This window comes from Taudactylus pleione, unplaced genomic scaffold, assembly GCF_031769625.1.
Source record: "Taudactylus pleione unplaced genomic scaffold, aTauple2 ptg000008l, whole genome shotgun sequence".
NCBI lineage: Eukaryota > Metazoa > Chordata > Amphibia > Anura > Myobatrachidae > Taudactylus > Taudactylus pleione.
In genome coordinates this window covers 8,464,100-8,481,001 of record NW_028284411.1, presented here as the reverse complement: position 1 = coordinate 8,481,001, position 16,902 = coordinate 8,464,100, and the positions used below count along the sequence as shown (strand labels likewise).

At 43.9% G+C, this 16,902-nt stretch overlaps 1 protein-coding gene across 8 annotated transcripts in view; it reads right to left on the bottom strand.

Moving 5' to 3' along the window:
- VTI1A (vesicle transport through interaction with t-SNAREs 1A) overlaps nucleotides 1–16,902 on the bottom strand; it is a 428,796-nt gene that overhangs the window by 284,653 nt on the left and 127,241 nt on the right. For 7 of the 8 annotated variants that reach the window (XM_088464942.1, XM_088464909.1, XM_088465016.1 and 4 more), the window contains one exon: nucleotides 13,285–13,369. In XM_088464942.1, coding sequence (XP_088321068.1) covers nucleotides 13,285–13,369 — 85 coding nt within the window. Of the gene's footprint in view, nucleotides 1–11,366; nucleotides 11,615–13,284; nucleotides 13,370–16,902 lie in introns of those variants that run through there. The other variant, XM_088464951.1, reaches the window with a different exon arrangement.

Genomic DNA, 16,902 nt, shown 5'->3' with positions numbered 1-16,902 from the left:
AACTCAGAAATACACCCAGAGTTGAAATGACAGGTGTCCAAGAGACAAAGGGGATACAATGTAACACCTTATACCCAGAGAGGAAATGACAGGTGTCCAAGAGACAAAGGGGATACAATGTAACACCTTATACCCAGAGAGGAAATGACAGGTGTTCGAGAGACAAAGGGGATACAATGTAACACCTTATACCCAGAGATGAAATGACATGTGTCCAAGAGACAAAGGGGATACAATGTAACACCTTATACCCAGAGAGGAAATGACAGGTGTTCGAGAGACAAAGGAGATACAATGTAACACCTTATACCCAGAGATGAAATGACATGTGTCCAAGAGACAAAGGGGATACAATGTAACTACTTATACCCAGAGAGGAAATGACAGGTGTCCAAGAGACAAAGGGGATACAATGTAACACCTTATACCAAGAGAAGAAATGACAGGTGTCCAAGAGACAAAGGGGATACAATGTAACACCTTATACCCAGAGAGGAAATGACAGGTGTCCAAGAGACAAAGGGGATACAATGTAACACCTTATACCCAGAGAGGAAATGACAGGTGTTCGAGAGACAAAGGAGATACAATGTAACACCTTATACCCAGAGATGAAATGACATGTGTCCAAGAGACAAAGGGGATACAATGTAACACCTTATACCCAGAGAGGAAATGACAGGTGTCCAAGAGACAAAGGGGATACAATGTAACACCTTATACCCAGAGAGGAAATGACAGGTGTCCAAGAGACAAAGGGGATACAATGTAACACCTTATACCCAGAGAGGAAATGACAGGTGTCCAAGAGACAAAGGGGATACAATGTAACACCTTATACCCAGAGAGGAAATGACAGGTGTCCAAGAGACAAAGGGGATACAATGTAACACCTTATACCCAGAGAGGAAATGACAGGTGTCCGTGAGACAAAGGGGATACAATGTAACTACTTATACCCAGAGAGGAAATTACAGGTGTCCAAGAGACAAAGGGGATACACAGTAACACCTTATACCCAGAGAGGAAATGACAGGTGACAAGAGAGCAAGTGATACACAGTAACACCTTATACCCAGAGAGGAAATGACAGGTGACAGAGAGACCAAGTGATACATAGTAACACCTTATACCAAGAGAGGAAATGACAGGTGACAGAGCGACCAAGTGATATACACAGTAACACCTTATACCCAGAGAGGAAATGACAAGTGACAGAGAGACCAAGTGATATACACAGTAACACCTTATACCCAGAGAGGAAATGACAGGTGATGAAACATCAAGTGATATACACAGTAACACCTTATACCCAGAGAGGAAATGACAGGTGATATACACAGTAACACCTTATACCCAGAGAGGAAATGACAGGTGACTAAAGACCAAGTGATATACACAGTAACACCTTATACCCAGAGAGGAAATGACAGGTGACAGAGAGACCAAGTGATATACACAGTAACACCTCATACCCAGAGAGGAAATGACAGGTGATGAAACATCAAGTGATATACACAGTAACACCTTATACCCAGAGAGGAAATGACAAGTGATATACACAGTAACACCTTATACCCATAGAGGAAATGACAAGTGATATACACAGTAACACCTTATACCCAGAGAGGAAATGACAGGTGATATACACAGTAACACCTTATACCCAGAGAGGAAATGACAGGTGACAAGAGAGCAAGTGATATACACAGTAACACCTTATACCCAGAGAGGAAATGACAGATGACAGAGAGACCAAGTGATATACACAGTAACACCTTATACCCAGAGAGGAAATGACAGGTGACAGAGAGACCAAGTGATATACACAGTAACACCTTATACCCAGAGAGGAAATGACAGGTGATGAAACATCAAGTGATATACACAGTAACACCTTATACCCAGAGAGGAAATGACAAGTGATATACACAGTAACACCTTATACCCAGAGAGGAAATGACAGGTGACAGAGAGACCAAGTGATATACACAGTAACACCTTATACCCAGAGAGGAAATGACAAGTGATATACGCAGTAACACCTTATACCCAGAGAGGAAATGACAGGTGACAGAGAGACCAAGTGATATACACAGTAACACCTTATACCCAGAGAGGAAATGACAAGTGATATACACAGTAACACCTTATACCCAGAGAGGAAATGACAGGTGATATACACAGTAACACCTTATACCCAGAGAGGAAATGACAGGTGACAGAGAGACCAAGTGATATACACAGTAACACCTTATACCCAGAGAGGAAATGACAGGTGCCGAGAGACCAAGTGATATACACAGTAACACCTTATACCCAGAGAGGAAATGACAAGTGATATACACAGAAACACCTTATACCCAGAGAGGAAATGACAGGTGACTAGAGACCAAGTGATATACACAGTAACACCTTATACATAGAGAGGAAATGACAGGTGACAGAGACCAAGTAATATACACAGTAACACCTTATACCCAGAGAGGAAATGACAGGTGACAGAGAGACCAAGTGATATACACAGTAACACCTTATACCCAGAGAGGAAATGACAGGTGACAGAGAGACCAAGTGATATACACAGTAACACCTTATACCCAGAGAGGAAATGACAAGTGATATACACAGTAACACCTTATACCCAGAGAGGAAATGACAGGTGATATACACAGTAACACCTTATACCCAGAGAGGAAATGACAGGTGACAGAGAGACCAAGTGATATACACAGTAACACCTTATACCCAGAGAGGAAATGACAGGTGCCGAGAGACCAAGTGATATACACAGTAACACCTTATACCCAGAGAGGAAATGACAAGTGATATACACAGTAACACCTTATACCCAGAGAGGAAATGACAGGTGATATACACAGTAACACCTTATACCCAGAGAGGAAATGACAGGTGACAGAGAGACCAAGTGATATACACAGTAACACCTTATACCCAGAGAGGAAATGACAGGTGCCGAGAGACCAAGTGATATACACAGTAACACCGTATACATAGAGAGGAAATGACAGGTGACAGAGACCAAGTGATATACACAGCAACACCTTATACCCAGAGAGGAAATGACAAGTGATATACACAGCAACACCTTATACCCAGAGAGGAAATGACAAGTGATATACACAGTAACACCTTATACCCAGAGAGGAAATGACAAGTGATATACACAGTAACACCTTATACCCAGAGAGGAAATGACAGGTGATATACACAGTAACACCTTATGCCCAGAGAGGAAATGACAGGTGACAGAGAGACCAAGTGATATACACAGTAACACCTTATACCCAGAGAGGAAATGACAGGTGCCGAGAGACCAAGTGATATACACAGTAATACCGTATACATAGAGAGGAAATGACAGGTGACAGAGACCAAGTGATATACACAGCAACACCTTATACCCAGAGAGGAAATGACAAGTGATATACACAGCAACACCTTATACCCAGAGAGGAAATGACAAGTGATATACACAGTAACACCTTATACCCAGAGAGGAAATGACAGGTGATATACACAGTAACACCTTATACCCAGAGAGGAAATGACAAGTGATATACACAGTAACACCTTATACCCAGAGAGGAAATGACAAGTGATATACACAGTAACACCTTATACCCAGAGAGGAAATGACAAGTGATATACACAGTAACACAATACTCATAGGCTGGGTCATCAGTAAAAGCATAAAATTGGCCGGTGTTTCTTCCTCATTCTTTTCGCATTTAATGTTCTCCTGGTTACAATAAAAGCAGACAGGAGTCATCCCGGTCACCTATTACTTCGTACCTCTTGACACGCAAAAGTTTAAACGGGAACTCTCGCGCGTTTCTACGTCCTGATAGAGCCGACAGATCTGCTGAGAACAGGAGCTTTAGCTTTTTTTTTTTTTTTTCTTGTCGACCACATCAAGAAAGTCTGTTCTGCACACGGAAGCATTTGAAACGCAGTATTTCAAACAATAATTCTAAAAGCCAGAGGTATTAAACCTTGATGTTGTCCTGGAAAATACCAAACTACATGGTAAAGGCCTGCGACTACAATATTTACAATGACTTGAAGAGGGAGAGGAGGGCGTCGGGTATCACAGGAGCACCCGGCGCAGACATCCGAATACGCAGGTTGTTGTGTTGTGATTGGAAACGGCATTAAAAGGAAATCATCTCAGCACAGAAAGATTCCCTCTTGGAAGATGTCAAAGATGAAACAAACACAGATATTATGTATGGAGGCAGAACATTGCTTATGTTTCATTGATGTGAAAAGTGCTTAACTTTACATTGTTCTTTATTGAGTCTTTCAGAGACTCCGGTCCTGGTGGTGGCACTTCAGAAAGTCACACCCAAGTGGTTAGAGAAATGATACAATGCCGATACCACCCGCGTTCACCCTCCTCCTCAATCATCGCACTATTATAGGTCTTGGTGAGGTCTCCGGTACTAATTCGCAGCAGAATAGTCTGATCTCCTAATGCTGTAGGGCCAGGGTTTCTGGATATAATGGGGCTGATTCTCAGCTGGCAGCTCAGTAACTTTGCACCTGGAACTGACCATGTTGCACTGTAAGAGGTGTAAATACATTTATTATTTTTGCATGCAGGGTAAATGCTGGCTGCTTTTGCATGTAGCCCACAAATGCTGGGCAGCTTTGTTATTACACTGACATTTCAGATCACATCCCTTCCAAATCTAAATCTCTCTGCGGTTGTTACATCTCCTCCACCATTAGCGCAACATTCTTGTGCCAAGGTGCAAAGTTACTGCTGTTTTTTATTTTTTTTTGCTTTCATCCCACCTCTGCATCAGTCTGATTTGCATACAGTGATAATTGTGTTTCTGGGATCTTTATGGTCAGGGAGTAAGGGGCCCTACCACCCTCCACCAGCGATGCATCCCGCTGCTTCTTACCTTAGAAGGCTAAGAAGTCAGTGAAGCGTCATTTCTCGCAGTGTGGGGCGTGTCTGTGACATCACAACAATGACCATGGAGGAGGAAGCTGCTGGCTGCTTCATCCTTCATTTAAGTGGCCGATGCTGTATGTGTGGGGAGATTACAAACACTGGATGGGTGACTCGCTTAGTCTTTCAGGACCCTGTTAACCAACAGTTTCACCTATTTGTAGCCCTGGATAACAACAGCTAAATCCGTCAACTTCTGTATAGCGCTAGGGTTTAACCATTTTACAAAATGCTGCAACGCTGTTTCAACAAATATTAACAACTAGCATTAGTGGTATACAGCTGGGTACACACCTGAACGACAGCGCGATCCAGCTCCGTGATGTAACAATATATCGCATCACTGTACTCACTGCACGATCATACGTCAACGCGATATATATCGGTGCACGCGTCATGTAACACCATCACGCTGTCCATGGCATCGTCCCATTGGATGCTCTGAACATCCAACGGGATGATGCAATGAACAATGGGTGCAAATGACGGCACTTCAGAAGGGTGTCGTAGGTATGCGTCCGGCGGTTGAAATCCCGACAGCGGCAGCCCGGCAAGGGTGAAAATCCTGATCATCCCTAAGGTAAGGATCGCTAACCTAATTCCCCCCCAACCCTAAGCCTCCCTTAGGGGTGCCTAACACTAAACTCCCCCCCAAGTGCCTAAACCTAACCCCCCTTCCCCGCCACCTAAACCTAAGTCCCCCGGGGGGTGCCTAACCCTAACCTCCCCCCGGGGGGTGTCTAACCCTAACCCCCCCTTCCTCTAGCCTAACCGTAACTTCCCGGGGGGGTGCATAATCCTAAATCCCACCCGAGAGCCCTAAACTTAACCCTCCCCCCCCCCCCACGACTGTCCGCGCCCAGCATCACTTCGATCAGGATGCCGGGCATCGGTCTTCCGCGTCTGGTTAATGACAGGCATGTAGATTTAGACGCCTGTCATTAGTACCACGCCGGGATTAGAACGTCTGGAAGCCAACGGTCGGGATTTAGACAGTCAGCTTCCAAACTACATTCCCTTCAGAAAGTCACACCCAAGTGGGTTAGAGAAAGGATCCTATGCTGATAACACCCGCATACACCCACCTCCTCAATCATCGCACTATTATAGGTCTTTAGGGGGCACACATGGATGGACGTGCCGATTAGTCGAAAGTACTGAGATTGCACAATATATCGTATAGTGCAGGCCTGGCCAACCTGCGGCTCTCCAGCTTCTGTGAAACTACAAGTCCCATTAATCAGCTGGTAAAGCATGCTGGGACTTCTAGTCACAACAACTGGAGAGCCACAGGTTGTCCAGACCTGGTATAGTGTGTACACAGCTTAAAGGCAGAAAGCGTATGCTCAGACTGACTTCTTTTATAACTCAGTGTTAATTCTAGCACCCTGCACCGGCCACCACCCGTGCAGTTCCTCTTTCCTACCAGGGGTGTCACTCTCTGCTCTAGTGCTTCTAGCTTACTCTACTCTGTATCTCAATGGTTTGTTTCAGCTGAGCGTGCTAGAATGAAGACTAAAATAAATGTAGACAGTTTAGACACCTCTGATACTTGTCCCTTGGAAATCAGCAGAAACATTAATGACAACGCCAAACCGTCTTATTACAATTGTAGAATGTGCACTGGAATACACGCTCCATTCCTGGGTGCCTGGACCCCAGACATTAGTGTTGGTCCCAACTTGCCTCTCTTGGCAGACCAACAGTATACTGCAGAGCATTAAGCGGATTATTTGAGCAAGCACACAATTTTCTATTCAAATATTTTTCTGAATGTTCTGAATCCCTGTATATATTTCGGTCTTGGCTACTGAAGAAAAAAACCTATTTAGGCCTCAGATCCCCCCTATTGAATCTGTTTGACGTTTCCCTGGAGGTTCATCTACCACAGGTTGAGATAATGGCGACACTTTACGAGTGTATAAAACATATAAGACATATGCGTGATACCATATATGAAAGGAACGGTGAGACGATGACACATGTAGGTAACATCACCGAGATTTCTGAACGCTGGGAAGTAACAAAATGTAACAGCAGAGAAAGCTACGAGACATTGCCAGCCGCGAGAGCGCATTTATCCTAGCACAAAATCTCAGCTTACGGACATCTATCCTACGCCCCGACAGCGACACATGCCACTCAGGGAGAAAAAAACAAACGTATCAGTGAGGAGTTATTATGGGTTCGGAATATAGGTCATATTAACATAAATCCTTAGTTCACGCTGGTGAATCACTCTGGTGATATGGGTTATGTAGGGAGTGAAGATAGCATGCTTGGGGCCCTTGACAGTTAATTCATCAGAGAGATGGGTTGTAGGAGCTGTCCCAGCTTCCTTATTCAGCACTAAAGTGTTACAAATCGCTAACAAGGTGATTTCTGATCCGTTTTTAACTGTATCAAGGTTCTGGCCTTGACTGTCAGACAGGTCTTCTCTTCATTAAGATGGTGACCTATGCTTAGGATTGAGAGAGAGACCCTAAAGCGACAACGCTAAAACGTATCAGACGCAGACAAAGTGACTTTCAGTGGAGTAGGTTCTAACCACGGTTTACTGTATTTGACACCATAAATAGACAAGTGGTATCTATGGACTGTGCAAACCGCCCTCGTTTTCCATTATGCAATGAGATAAAGAGAATTCATTGAACATGTTCCTCAGCACTGCATCAGCTCCTGCTACACTATAGCTTACAATCTAAGCTCACTCCAATAAGCCAACCAGAAGGTTACTGAATGTTGGGAGCTCACCCACATAAATATAAGACACATCTACGCGCTCCATGCAGACAGCACTGTGGCTGGGACCCAGCCTCCAGAGCGGCCAGGCGACTGCGCTAATTGCTGTCAGCTTCCTGGATTGCTACAATCAATGCTGCATGTGTGTTACGTATAATAAGCGGAAAGAGCAACACTGTGACACCTACAAACCTCTAAGTCAGGGGTATTCAAAATGCAGCTCTCCATCTGTGGAACTACACATCCCAGCATGCCCTGACACTATTTTAGTATGCCCTATAAGCAAAACTCTAGCAGGGCATGCTGGGATTTGTAGTTCCACGGCAGCTGGACGGCCGCATGTGTTAAAAACCCTGCTCTAAGTTATAGGACTTAAAGTGGCAATGATGGTAATGTCTCACTTTGAGTTTGGTGGGTACCAGATTTTCTCCATAAGCGGAGACACACATGGCGCACGTGTGGTGATGTCGCAAAAGGAGATTGGCTAATAAGACAGCTGAGGGCGTTTCTATCACAACATCCTACATAGGCTAGCTCTGCTAAGTATTCTTCTCTGAGCGGTCTCAGGAGGGTTTGTCAATGTCCCAGGCCTGAGGTAAGGACTCTATGGGGTATATAGTGTGGAGCTCACTTTAGTCTTATGTGAGAGAATACGGTGTATATTAGCATTGTTCTTGCATGGCTGGTTTACCAGCATTTCAGTCCAGTTCTTCAACTCAGGAACATCATTTGAACCCAAAGAAGGAGTGACCAGCATGGCAGACCTGGCTAAAATGTACTTCTGACCTACGGGCAATGGAGGCCGCCTTTTTTATGAGCTGAACCAATATCGTGTCTCTACCAATTCACTCTGGCCAGAATCACAGATAAGTTAAATAATGGTACTGTCCAGAAAAATGGCTTCTTCCAACGTGTGGACATGAGCCTCTTTGGTTCCAGTTTATAATCAGTTACTACGTTACCCATGTTCATTCGCACATTCAGCGTTTTATCAGTGTATGTATCATTTGTGAAAGCACTTGTTGGATGTCACAATATATCTTTACGGAGCTGTATCTAATACAGGGGATTTTATGTTATTCCTTACTCTGTAAATCCTGACACATAAAAACTCAGACAGTCACAGAAACACAAAAGATACAAATGGCGTTATAGTGAATTGTGTGTCTCTACACTTTCCCTGCAATCAAGAGACCCGACACTACTCAACTATACATATCCATTGTCATTAGGCCACACAGTCTGTGAGAAGGGAAAGATACCCTTTAGATAGATATATGGTCATTATGGGTCAGAGAAGGCAAACAATGGTGACTCCACTCAATATAAGCAGAATTTGGAATGAAAAAACGTCGTAAAGCCCTGCGACAAGAATCATTTAAAATGTAACATTTCCAGTGGCCGGATACAAAGTGTAAAAGATATATAGGCATTTCTCTTCCATTACAGTAACTTTTACATATCTATCTCACTGGAGACGAGAGGATCCACTAAAAAACAGCAAGTGCATATCTGCCTCGCCATTTGGTTCCTGCCGCTTCTCTAAACCAAGTCACACCGTGCAATTTTCCAGAAGATCAAAAATATAGCTGCAAATCCCTCCATGTCCGTGAAACGGGCGCAAAAAAAAAAAGAATGTGAGAACTTCTGATTACAAACACCACAGTAAGCGCACAGTAATGCAAAAAGAAGAGAAGCCTCCAACATGCAGATGAGGGCCGCAATCGGGTTTACTAATTACCGACGCCTAAATAGTTGGGGGCACGACCGGCGTCCCCTCTGCAGGCTGGAGTGGTTCTGCTCAGTGCGGATATAAACATTGTTTCTCATCCTTCTCACTTACAATCTCCCGGCAAGGCAGACATTCGCTTTCCTCCCATCATACCGACCTTTGAAATTAGAAACCTACCATGCTGTTACCTGTCAGATGTAGTTTTTCTATCAGGATCCGGGTAGAATTTTTTTTTGTGTCTCTCACTTCAGACGTTCGTACAGTGGGAGGAAACCTCGAAGGCCATCTTTGAAAAACTGTTTTCAAAGTTAGAGGAGAAATAAAAGGAGGGAGAAGGAGGCCCTGTTAAGGAAGGCGAGATGCGTACTCTTTGTAGCAAAGGTTTAGCAATGTGCTAAAGCAGAGACTGAAGTTATAGATAGGAACAGAGTCCAGTAGGGATTTCACAGAACTCAACAGCAAGTGCTAGGAGTGAGCTGATGCACTGGTGGGCATTTGGGTATCTGCGCCAACAGCCTCGTGGCAGATGAACTCGGGGGAAGGGGGGGGGATTTAAAGGTTTAAACTGTCCCATAAACAAAAGGCCAAGTCTATGACCATCATTCTTCTCCAAAAATACTGCAATAACAAGTAGCCTTTATTCTTATACTAATATATATATTATATATCCTATCGCAATGGTTACAGTGCCGACATTATGGAAGAGAGGGAGTTTAGAGAGGAGAGGATACAGAATACAGCACTGAATAGGCAAAATCCACTTCAACAGCACTTTGCAATTTATTAAAACACAAACTTTTTGTTTTTTTCACATTACTTTAGTTATACCAATGACCGGTTTTCTATGCACAAACCAGCACTATGGAGGCACGCAGTACTTACGTTTGGCCAGCAGGTGCCCCTTTTCCCCATTAAAGCTGGTTAGAAATGTCTTCATATAGACAGCAATCACATAAATGATATCGGTCACATTCTGAATTTCTTCACAAAGGACATAGGCTGTAAGGGTTAACATTATGTCCTTTGTGTATTGTAACGTGACTATCGATATAAAAATACAGTGCAGGCACCACACAATCACGTAGCTCGCCTAGGAGCCGCAGGAATGAGACGATAAAATCCACAAAGTGCTCTATTTATGAAGACGACATCTAATTTCTTTACCGCTACAAATCACCTTAAAGTCAGACGCAAGTTGGTGACGATCCACCAATTTCCACATTTTTGGAACAGAAGTGATTTGCAATTTGTTCCCTACGAACTTGTGACATGTATGAAACAATTGGGAGCGTTCACCAGCCTGTCACCAGGCAAAATGATGTTTTACGCCTGCACGGTGACAAGTACAAAGGAGAGAGACAGAAATGGTCTATGTACAGTATGTAAATCTACAATAAACTATTATACTGTAGGTTGATTTAAGAGAAGGCAGAACAAAACGTACACTATGACAAATGTAACATTTTCAGATCATTTATACAAGCAACGGTCTGATTATAATGGAAATGCCCCAACGCATTTCAGGAAGGATAACTTCCTATTGGGTGTCAGTTACGGAGGATTAGTCACTGTGAATTCTCTATTAGTTAAGTGAAGTAGGGTCCGTCCCAAACACTGACTCTCTGAAAAACAAAGCAGCTGGGGGTGCCTGATGTCATACATCTGTAATCACGGATGGAGCGCACATATTGAAGCAGTTACGGAGCATAAATACAGTCATCAACCACCTATAACTTTTCTGAGCGCTGGTCACGTGACGCCTCGCTGCTCCCGTCTACCACATACTACGCTAAACAAAATACCATCAGCGGGACGTTTTCCTCCCTACAAAAATATACAGAGAGAGGATTTCTGTCTGCAAAAAACACAAAAAGCCACAGTCGTGCAGTTGTGTATGTATACAGCGCCGACGGCTGAAATGAGTGATAACAGGCGAACGTAATATTAAACAAGGAGCGGAAAAAAGGATCAGGAATGATGATTTGTTTAATGTTTGAGTTGACGGCACGGATTCGGGGCTGTATTTGCAGTTGCCGTTGCAGGAGAAATGTTGCGTGAATACGATGTAAATGTGAAAATGCGTACTTCCCAGGCCGATGCGCGTCCATCCAAACAGCTCCTCCTCCAATATTTGTTACTGGGGCAAAAATATAAGGCTGACAAAAAAAAGTAAAATAATCATAAACCTCTTCTATCTCTCCCCCCTGTGTCGCCCCTGTCTGTCTGCCCCTCCCCTTTAGATTTTAGGTTCTCACGAGCAGGGCCCTCTTCCCTCATGTGCTTCTCCTTCCCTCGCTTATACAGTCATCTCCTCCCCACCACCAACAGCAGCCCCAAACCTTGTCCATGTCCTGCGCTGTTCAGCACAATCAGTCCATCTTTTCTGGTCTTGTTCATACTGTTTATGTACTGTGTAAGGGGCTGCAGAACCCTTGTTGCGCCATATAAAGAATAATAATAACTGTGCTGACTCCCCCCCGCATAGTTAGGATTTTGCATGAACGTCCAAAACATACGTTTAGCTCGGCTCGCCAAGTCTGCCAGCCACACTTCTTAAGTTATTGGCTAAAGCCGCATACACACTAGACCACAGGTTCTCAAACTCGGTCCTCAGGACCCCAAACAGTGCATGTTTTTCAAGTCTCCTCACAGAATCAAGTGAAATAATTAGCTCCACCTGTGGATCTCTTAAAATGTATCAGTGGGTAATAAACACACCTGTGCACCTGCTGGGTGACCTGCAAAACGTGACCTGTGTGGGGTCCTGAGGACCGAGTTTGAGAACCACTGCACTAGACAATGTGTGTATGTGGCGATATCGTCATCGGAGGGCCCGGCGGGGGTGCCGGAATCGGCAAGTGTATACACCCTTCCCGATGCCGACCATCAACGGACGATGCTGAGGGGGGGGGGGAGCGCGCATCGCTGGTCATTTTTTAGCATACGCACTGGCCGATATTGTGAACGATTTCATTCAAAATATTGGCAAGTGTGTACGCGGCTTAACAGTTTATGTAATGACACGGTCTCTAGGTGCAAAACCAAAGCAACCAATCAGCAATTAGCAAGTATCTAAAGCAAGTCAGACGGCCAATTGGTAATTCTGCACCTACAAGCAATGGCGGTAAATGAACCCGCACCTCGTATTTACAGCTAGTTTGTATGAGGAAGATAGCATTAATTATTGCTCATAGTCGGCGACTTTTCAGAGCACCCTCCCCCCCCCCCCCCCCCCCCTCCCGGGAGATGCAGAGAGGAAGTCTGAGAAGCTGTGGACAGACAAGACTTAATGCTATGTGCATTGCTACAAATCACGTCATCCCACCGCAGTAGGCGGAGCGTGAGGACACCAATCACATCATCCATACTCAGGGCTGGAGCTCTGCTGCATTGATTACTGTCCCAGGATCCCAGGTGGTTCTAATTATTTCACTTGAGACTCGTAAAAGGAGATTTGGAAAACATGCACTGTTAGGCTTCCCTGAGGACTGGATTTGGGAAACCCTGGTATAATAATATTTGCTAGTAATTATAATATAAAGAATAGAGATTTATTAGAAATCTCATTTAAAGTGACAATCTAGAGAACTAAACAAATAGCACATCTAAATATTAAAACAAGTGTACAATGTAAATGGTATTTCCCAGCTTCATTGAAGAGATATAAGAGAGATGGGGGGAGAGCGGAGCACCTCCGATTGTCCCTCAGTACAGAATGTGTCACAAGCTATCTCAGCAGGGCTGTCTCCGCCTGTGCTTTGAGGTGTGCCTGACAGGTGGGGTTCCTGTACGCTGCGGAGCATGACCTGGCTGGCAGGACACTTACCGGTCTCCACTGCTATCTGGTATCCGCTTTCCAGCCTCCTCGATGACCTCTCCAGCCTCTCGGTGTTATCCAGCAGATGAGCCCTCTGCAGAAAGGGGAGAAAATAAAACACAGTTTTGCAGGGATCAAAAACAGATGTCAGGTGGCAGGTTCACGTGTGTCCCTTTTTTAATTAATCAATTACAATGTTATAATGTAAAACTCTGCGAGAAGACGATGTCTTTTAAGTGCTAAACCACGACAAGTCCTCCCGCAGGCGGGGGAGCTTCTGATCAGTACACAAGGTGGGCGAGGGGCCTCTCTGGCTGCAAATTAAACCCTTTGGCTTACTTTTAAGATTCAGGAGACTTTAAATACTTGTCAGTTTCACTGGCAAATATTTTTTTCTTTTTTAACCTGGATACTTTATAATTAGTATTGTAGCTGAAGCTTGTTACATTCATCAGCTGCTTACTACGTGCCAGGTACAATCTGTAAGTAACCCCCCCCCCACAAAGCTACACTAAGATTCTCCAATAACAACTGTGGTTCATGTATTATTAGGGGGTTATGAAGCTTTGGCAAGTTGCTATATTTCCGGCAGTCCTACGATCTATAGGGGCCATTCCACTAGTGTTTACAGGCCGGCAGCTTTTATTCAACACAGCTAATTTGTCACAGTATTTTCACAAAGATCCATTTATGGTCACAAAGGGCCTCAGTCTCCTCTACGGATCGGGATCAAACCAGAATGCAAAAGTTCTGTACAGACAGAGAATACTCTCAATGCTGATCATCCATATATAGAGGTACTCTCAATGCTGATCATCCATATATAGAGGTACTCTTAATTCTCAGCATCCAAATATAGTGGTAATCTCAATGCTGAGCATCCATATATAGAGGTACTCTCAATGCTGATCATCCATATATAGAGGTACCCTCAATGCTGATCATCCATATATAGAGGTACTCTTAATTCTCAGCATCCAAATATAGTGGTAATCTCAATGCTGAGCATCCATATATAGAGGTACTCTCAATGCTGAGCATCCATATATAGAGGTACTCTCAATACTGATCATCCATATATAGAGGTACCCTCAATGCTGATCATCCATATATAGAGGTACCCTCAATGCTGATCATCCATATATAGAGTTACACTCAATGCCTAACATCCATATATAGAGGTACACTCAATGCTGTGCATCCATATATAAAGATACCCTCAATGCTGTGCATCCATATATAAAGATACCCTCAATGCTGTGCATCCATATATAGAGGTACCCTCAATGCTGAAGATCCAGATATAGAAGTAACCTCAATGCTGAAGATCCATATATAGAGGTACCCTCAATGCTGAAAATCCAGATATAGAGGTGTTCTCAAAGCTGAGAAACGCTCAATCTATCCATGCACCAGTCACTTATGTTCCAGAATACTCATTTGTATTAAGCAAGTCTGTTATATACAGGCGTCACATATTCCCTAAAAACATTCCAACACTAGTATATTTTAACCAGGGGGTACCCGGTGCTATTCTGCATTGGGTTGATCGCTTTATGGGCGGAGGGGCTGGTAATTGTTTCAGGCCACATCCTAGAGGACTGAGCCAGCTGCCTCAAACTAACAGATCTTCATGTTATAATAACATTCTTGCAGATATGTATATAGAATAATTAAAAAAAAATTCTGTATGTGTATACATATATATATATATATATATATATATTTTTTTTTTTTTTATTTTGTTTGCCAATAATTATTATTGGTCTTGTGAACAACGGCCCGTATTTTGGAGACTCTGAGGCCGCCACCTGTAAATACGACGAGTGTACCTTTCTCTGGGAATTGGCTAAAGGATGAAATTTAAAAGGACATAATGAGCATTGGAACCTTTATTTTGGATTAGTGCTGTTTACCTTTATTGCTGTTGATATATACATATATAAATTTTCACTCACACACAAAATTCATAATGAATATAGTATATAAACATGATCATCTAATAAATCAGTGTCATTACTGAAAATATATCATAGGTCATACTCTGCATTTAAGCATACGTCACATACCAATTTAGCAAATATAAGAAATGTGGCAATAATGTCCCGTAAAAAACAAACAATAACACAAAAAGCAGAGAGAGAGCGTAATGTGTATAAAATAAATAGTTACCAGAGCACCGAGTGCGCTGCACCTATACATTCCTATTGCTCACGGGACAGATTGCAGAGTTACAATCATCTCATTATCACACCATGCTCATTATCTAACACGGTCGCTAGCAGCAGAACGCTTCATTGTCCTGATTGCAAGCTCTGTGGCCACAAGGATCTCCCCTCCCCATCCCCATCAGTGACCACCATGACCTGTGTTGCTTAATGTTTATAAAATATTCCCTAACAGAATAGGCACTAACATCACAGTTGTGCCCCCCTCCCCTAGCTGGGTGTACGTACCACATTATTACATTGAAGGATTGCACTGTGACAGATGCCATTTCAATGCAAACAGGGAGACAGAAGAGAAAAGGAGAGGAGGGGGAGGGGGGGGGGAGATAAACTGCTTTCTAATAAATAATAACAATAATACTAATGACGATGATGAAAAAGGAGGCGTTGCGCATTTAATGTGAGTGGATGTCTCGCGAAGCGAAGCCCCCAGCTCTAATGAGCCCCTGTGGGTGGCAGGCAGGCGAGCTGTATTGACACGCACACTTAAGTTAATACACCTAGCCCAATGCCTGGGAGCTGCGGCAGCTGGGAATGCTGACAGAATATCTCGCTTCCATCTTCAAAGAGAGGAAGTGATTAGTATGTTATCATTACCATTCAAAACGTGATTTTCCCTATTCCCTCCTGGCATAGGTGACACATCTCTGAGATGCAGGCCAGACCAGGGAATCAGCTAAAGCCACATCAAAGCGCGCCTTGATATTTTCTTTCTGTGTGTGTTGGCTGGGGAGTGGGTGAGTGAAACAAATCATTAAAACAATGCATTTAGATCAGCACAGATAAGATCCACAGTGAAGGTCAGGAGATCTGCAACAACGGGGACACGGTAATTACTTGCTCGCCGAATGCATAGGAGATAAGTTTACGGTGAGCGCATTGGGGGTGGGGGGAAGCGTCAATTGGAATAGTGGAATACGACACGATGCCCTGATGGCAGCGCTGCAATTAAAGCAATCAGGGTGAGAAATTGGTGGAATCTCAATTAAGAGCCCCATCCTCCTGTACGCGCTTCATTCATGGAGAGAGACTTGATGCATCTTAAAAGTTGTCATTTTTCAACCAGAGGATTTTGTGGCTGGTGCTGCGCTCGGGAAAGGAAGACGCGCGTCCTGTACGCTAACACAGCTGATGGTCTGTGAGCTAGGGAAAGCGCGCAGGGGAAGTATCGCATATAACCATGTGGGAGATACAGGAGCACTGCTACAAGACACTTGGGACCTCATTCAGAGTCTCTCGCTAGCGCTGTGAGCTCGCAAGTGGCCCGATGGTTTGCGCGCACGCTTCGCTCTGCGCGTGCGCGAACTACTCTGTGCGATCACAGCCCGCTCGCTCGCCCAGCAAAGACAGCCCAGGCCGTTTGTGGGTGGTAACAGAGGCTGGACACTAATAATGGGGG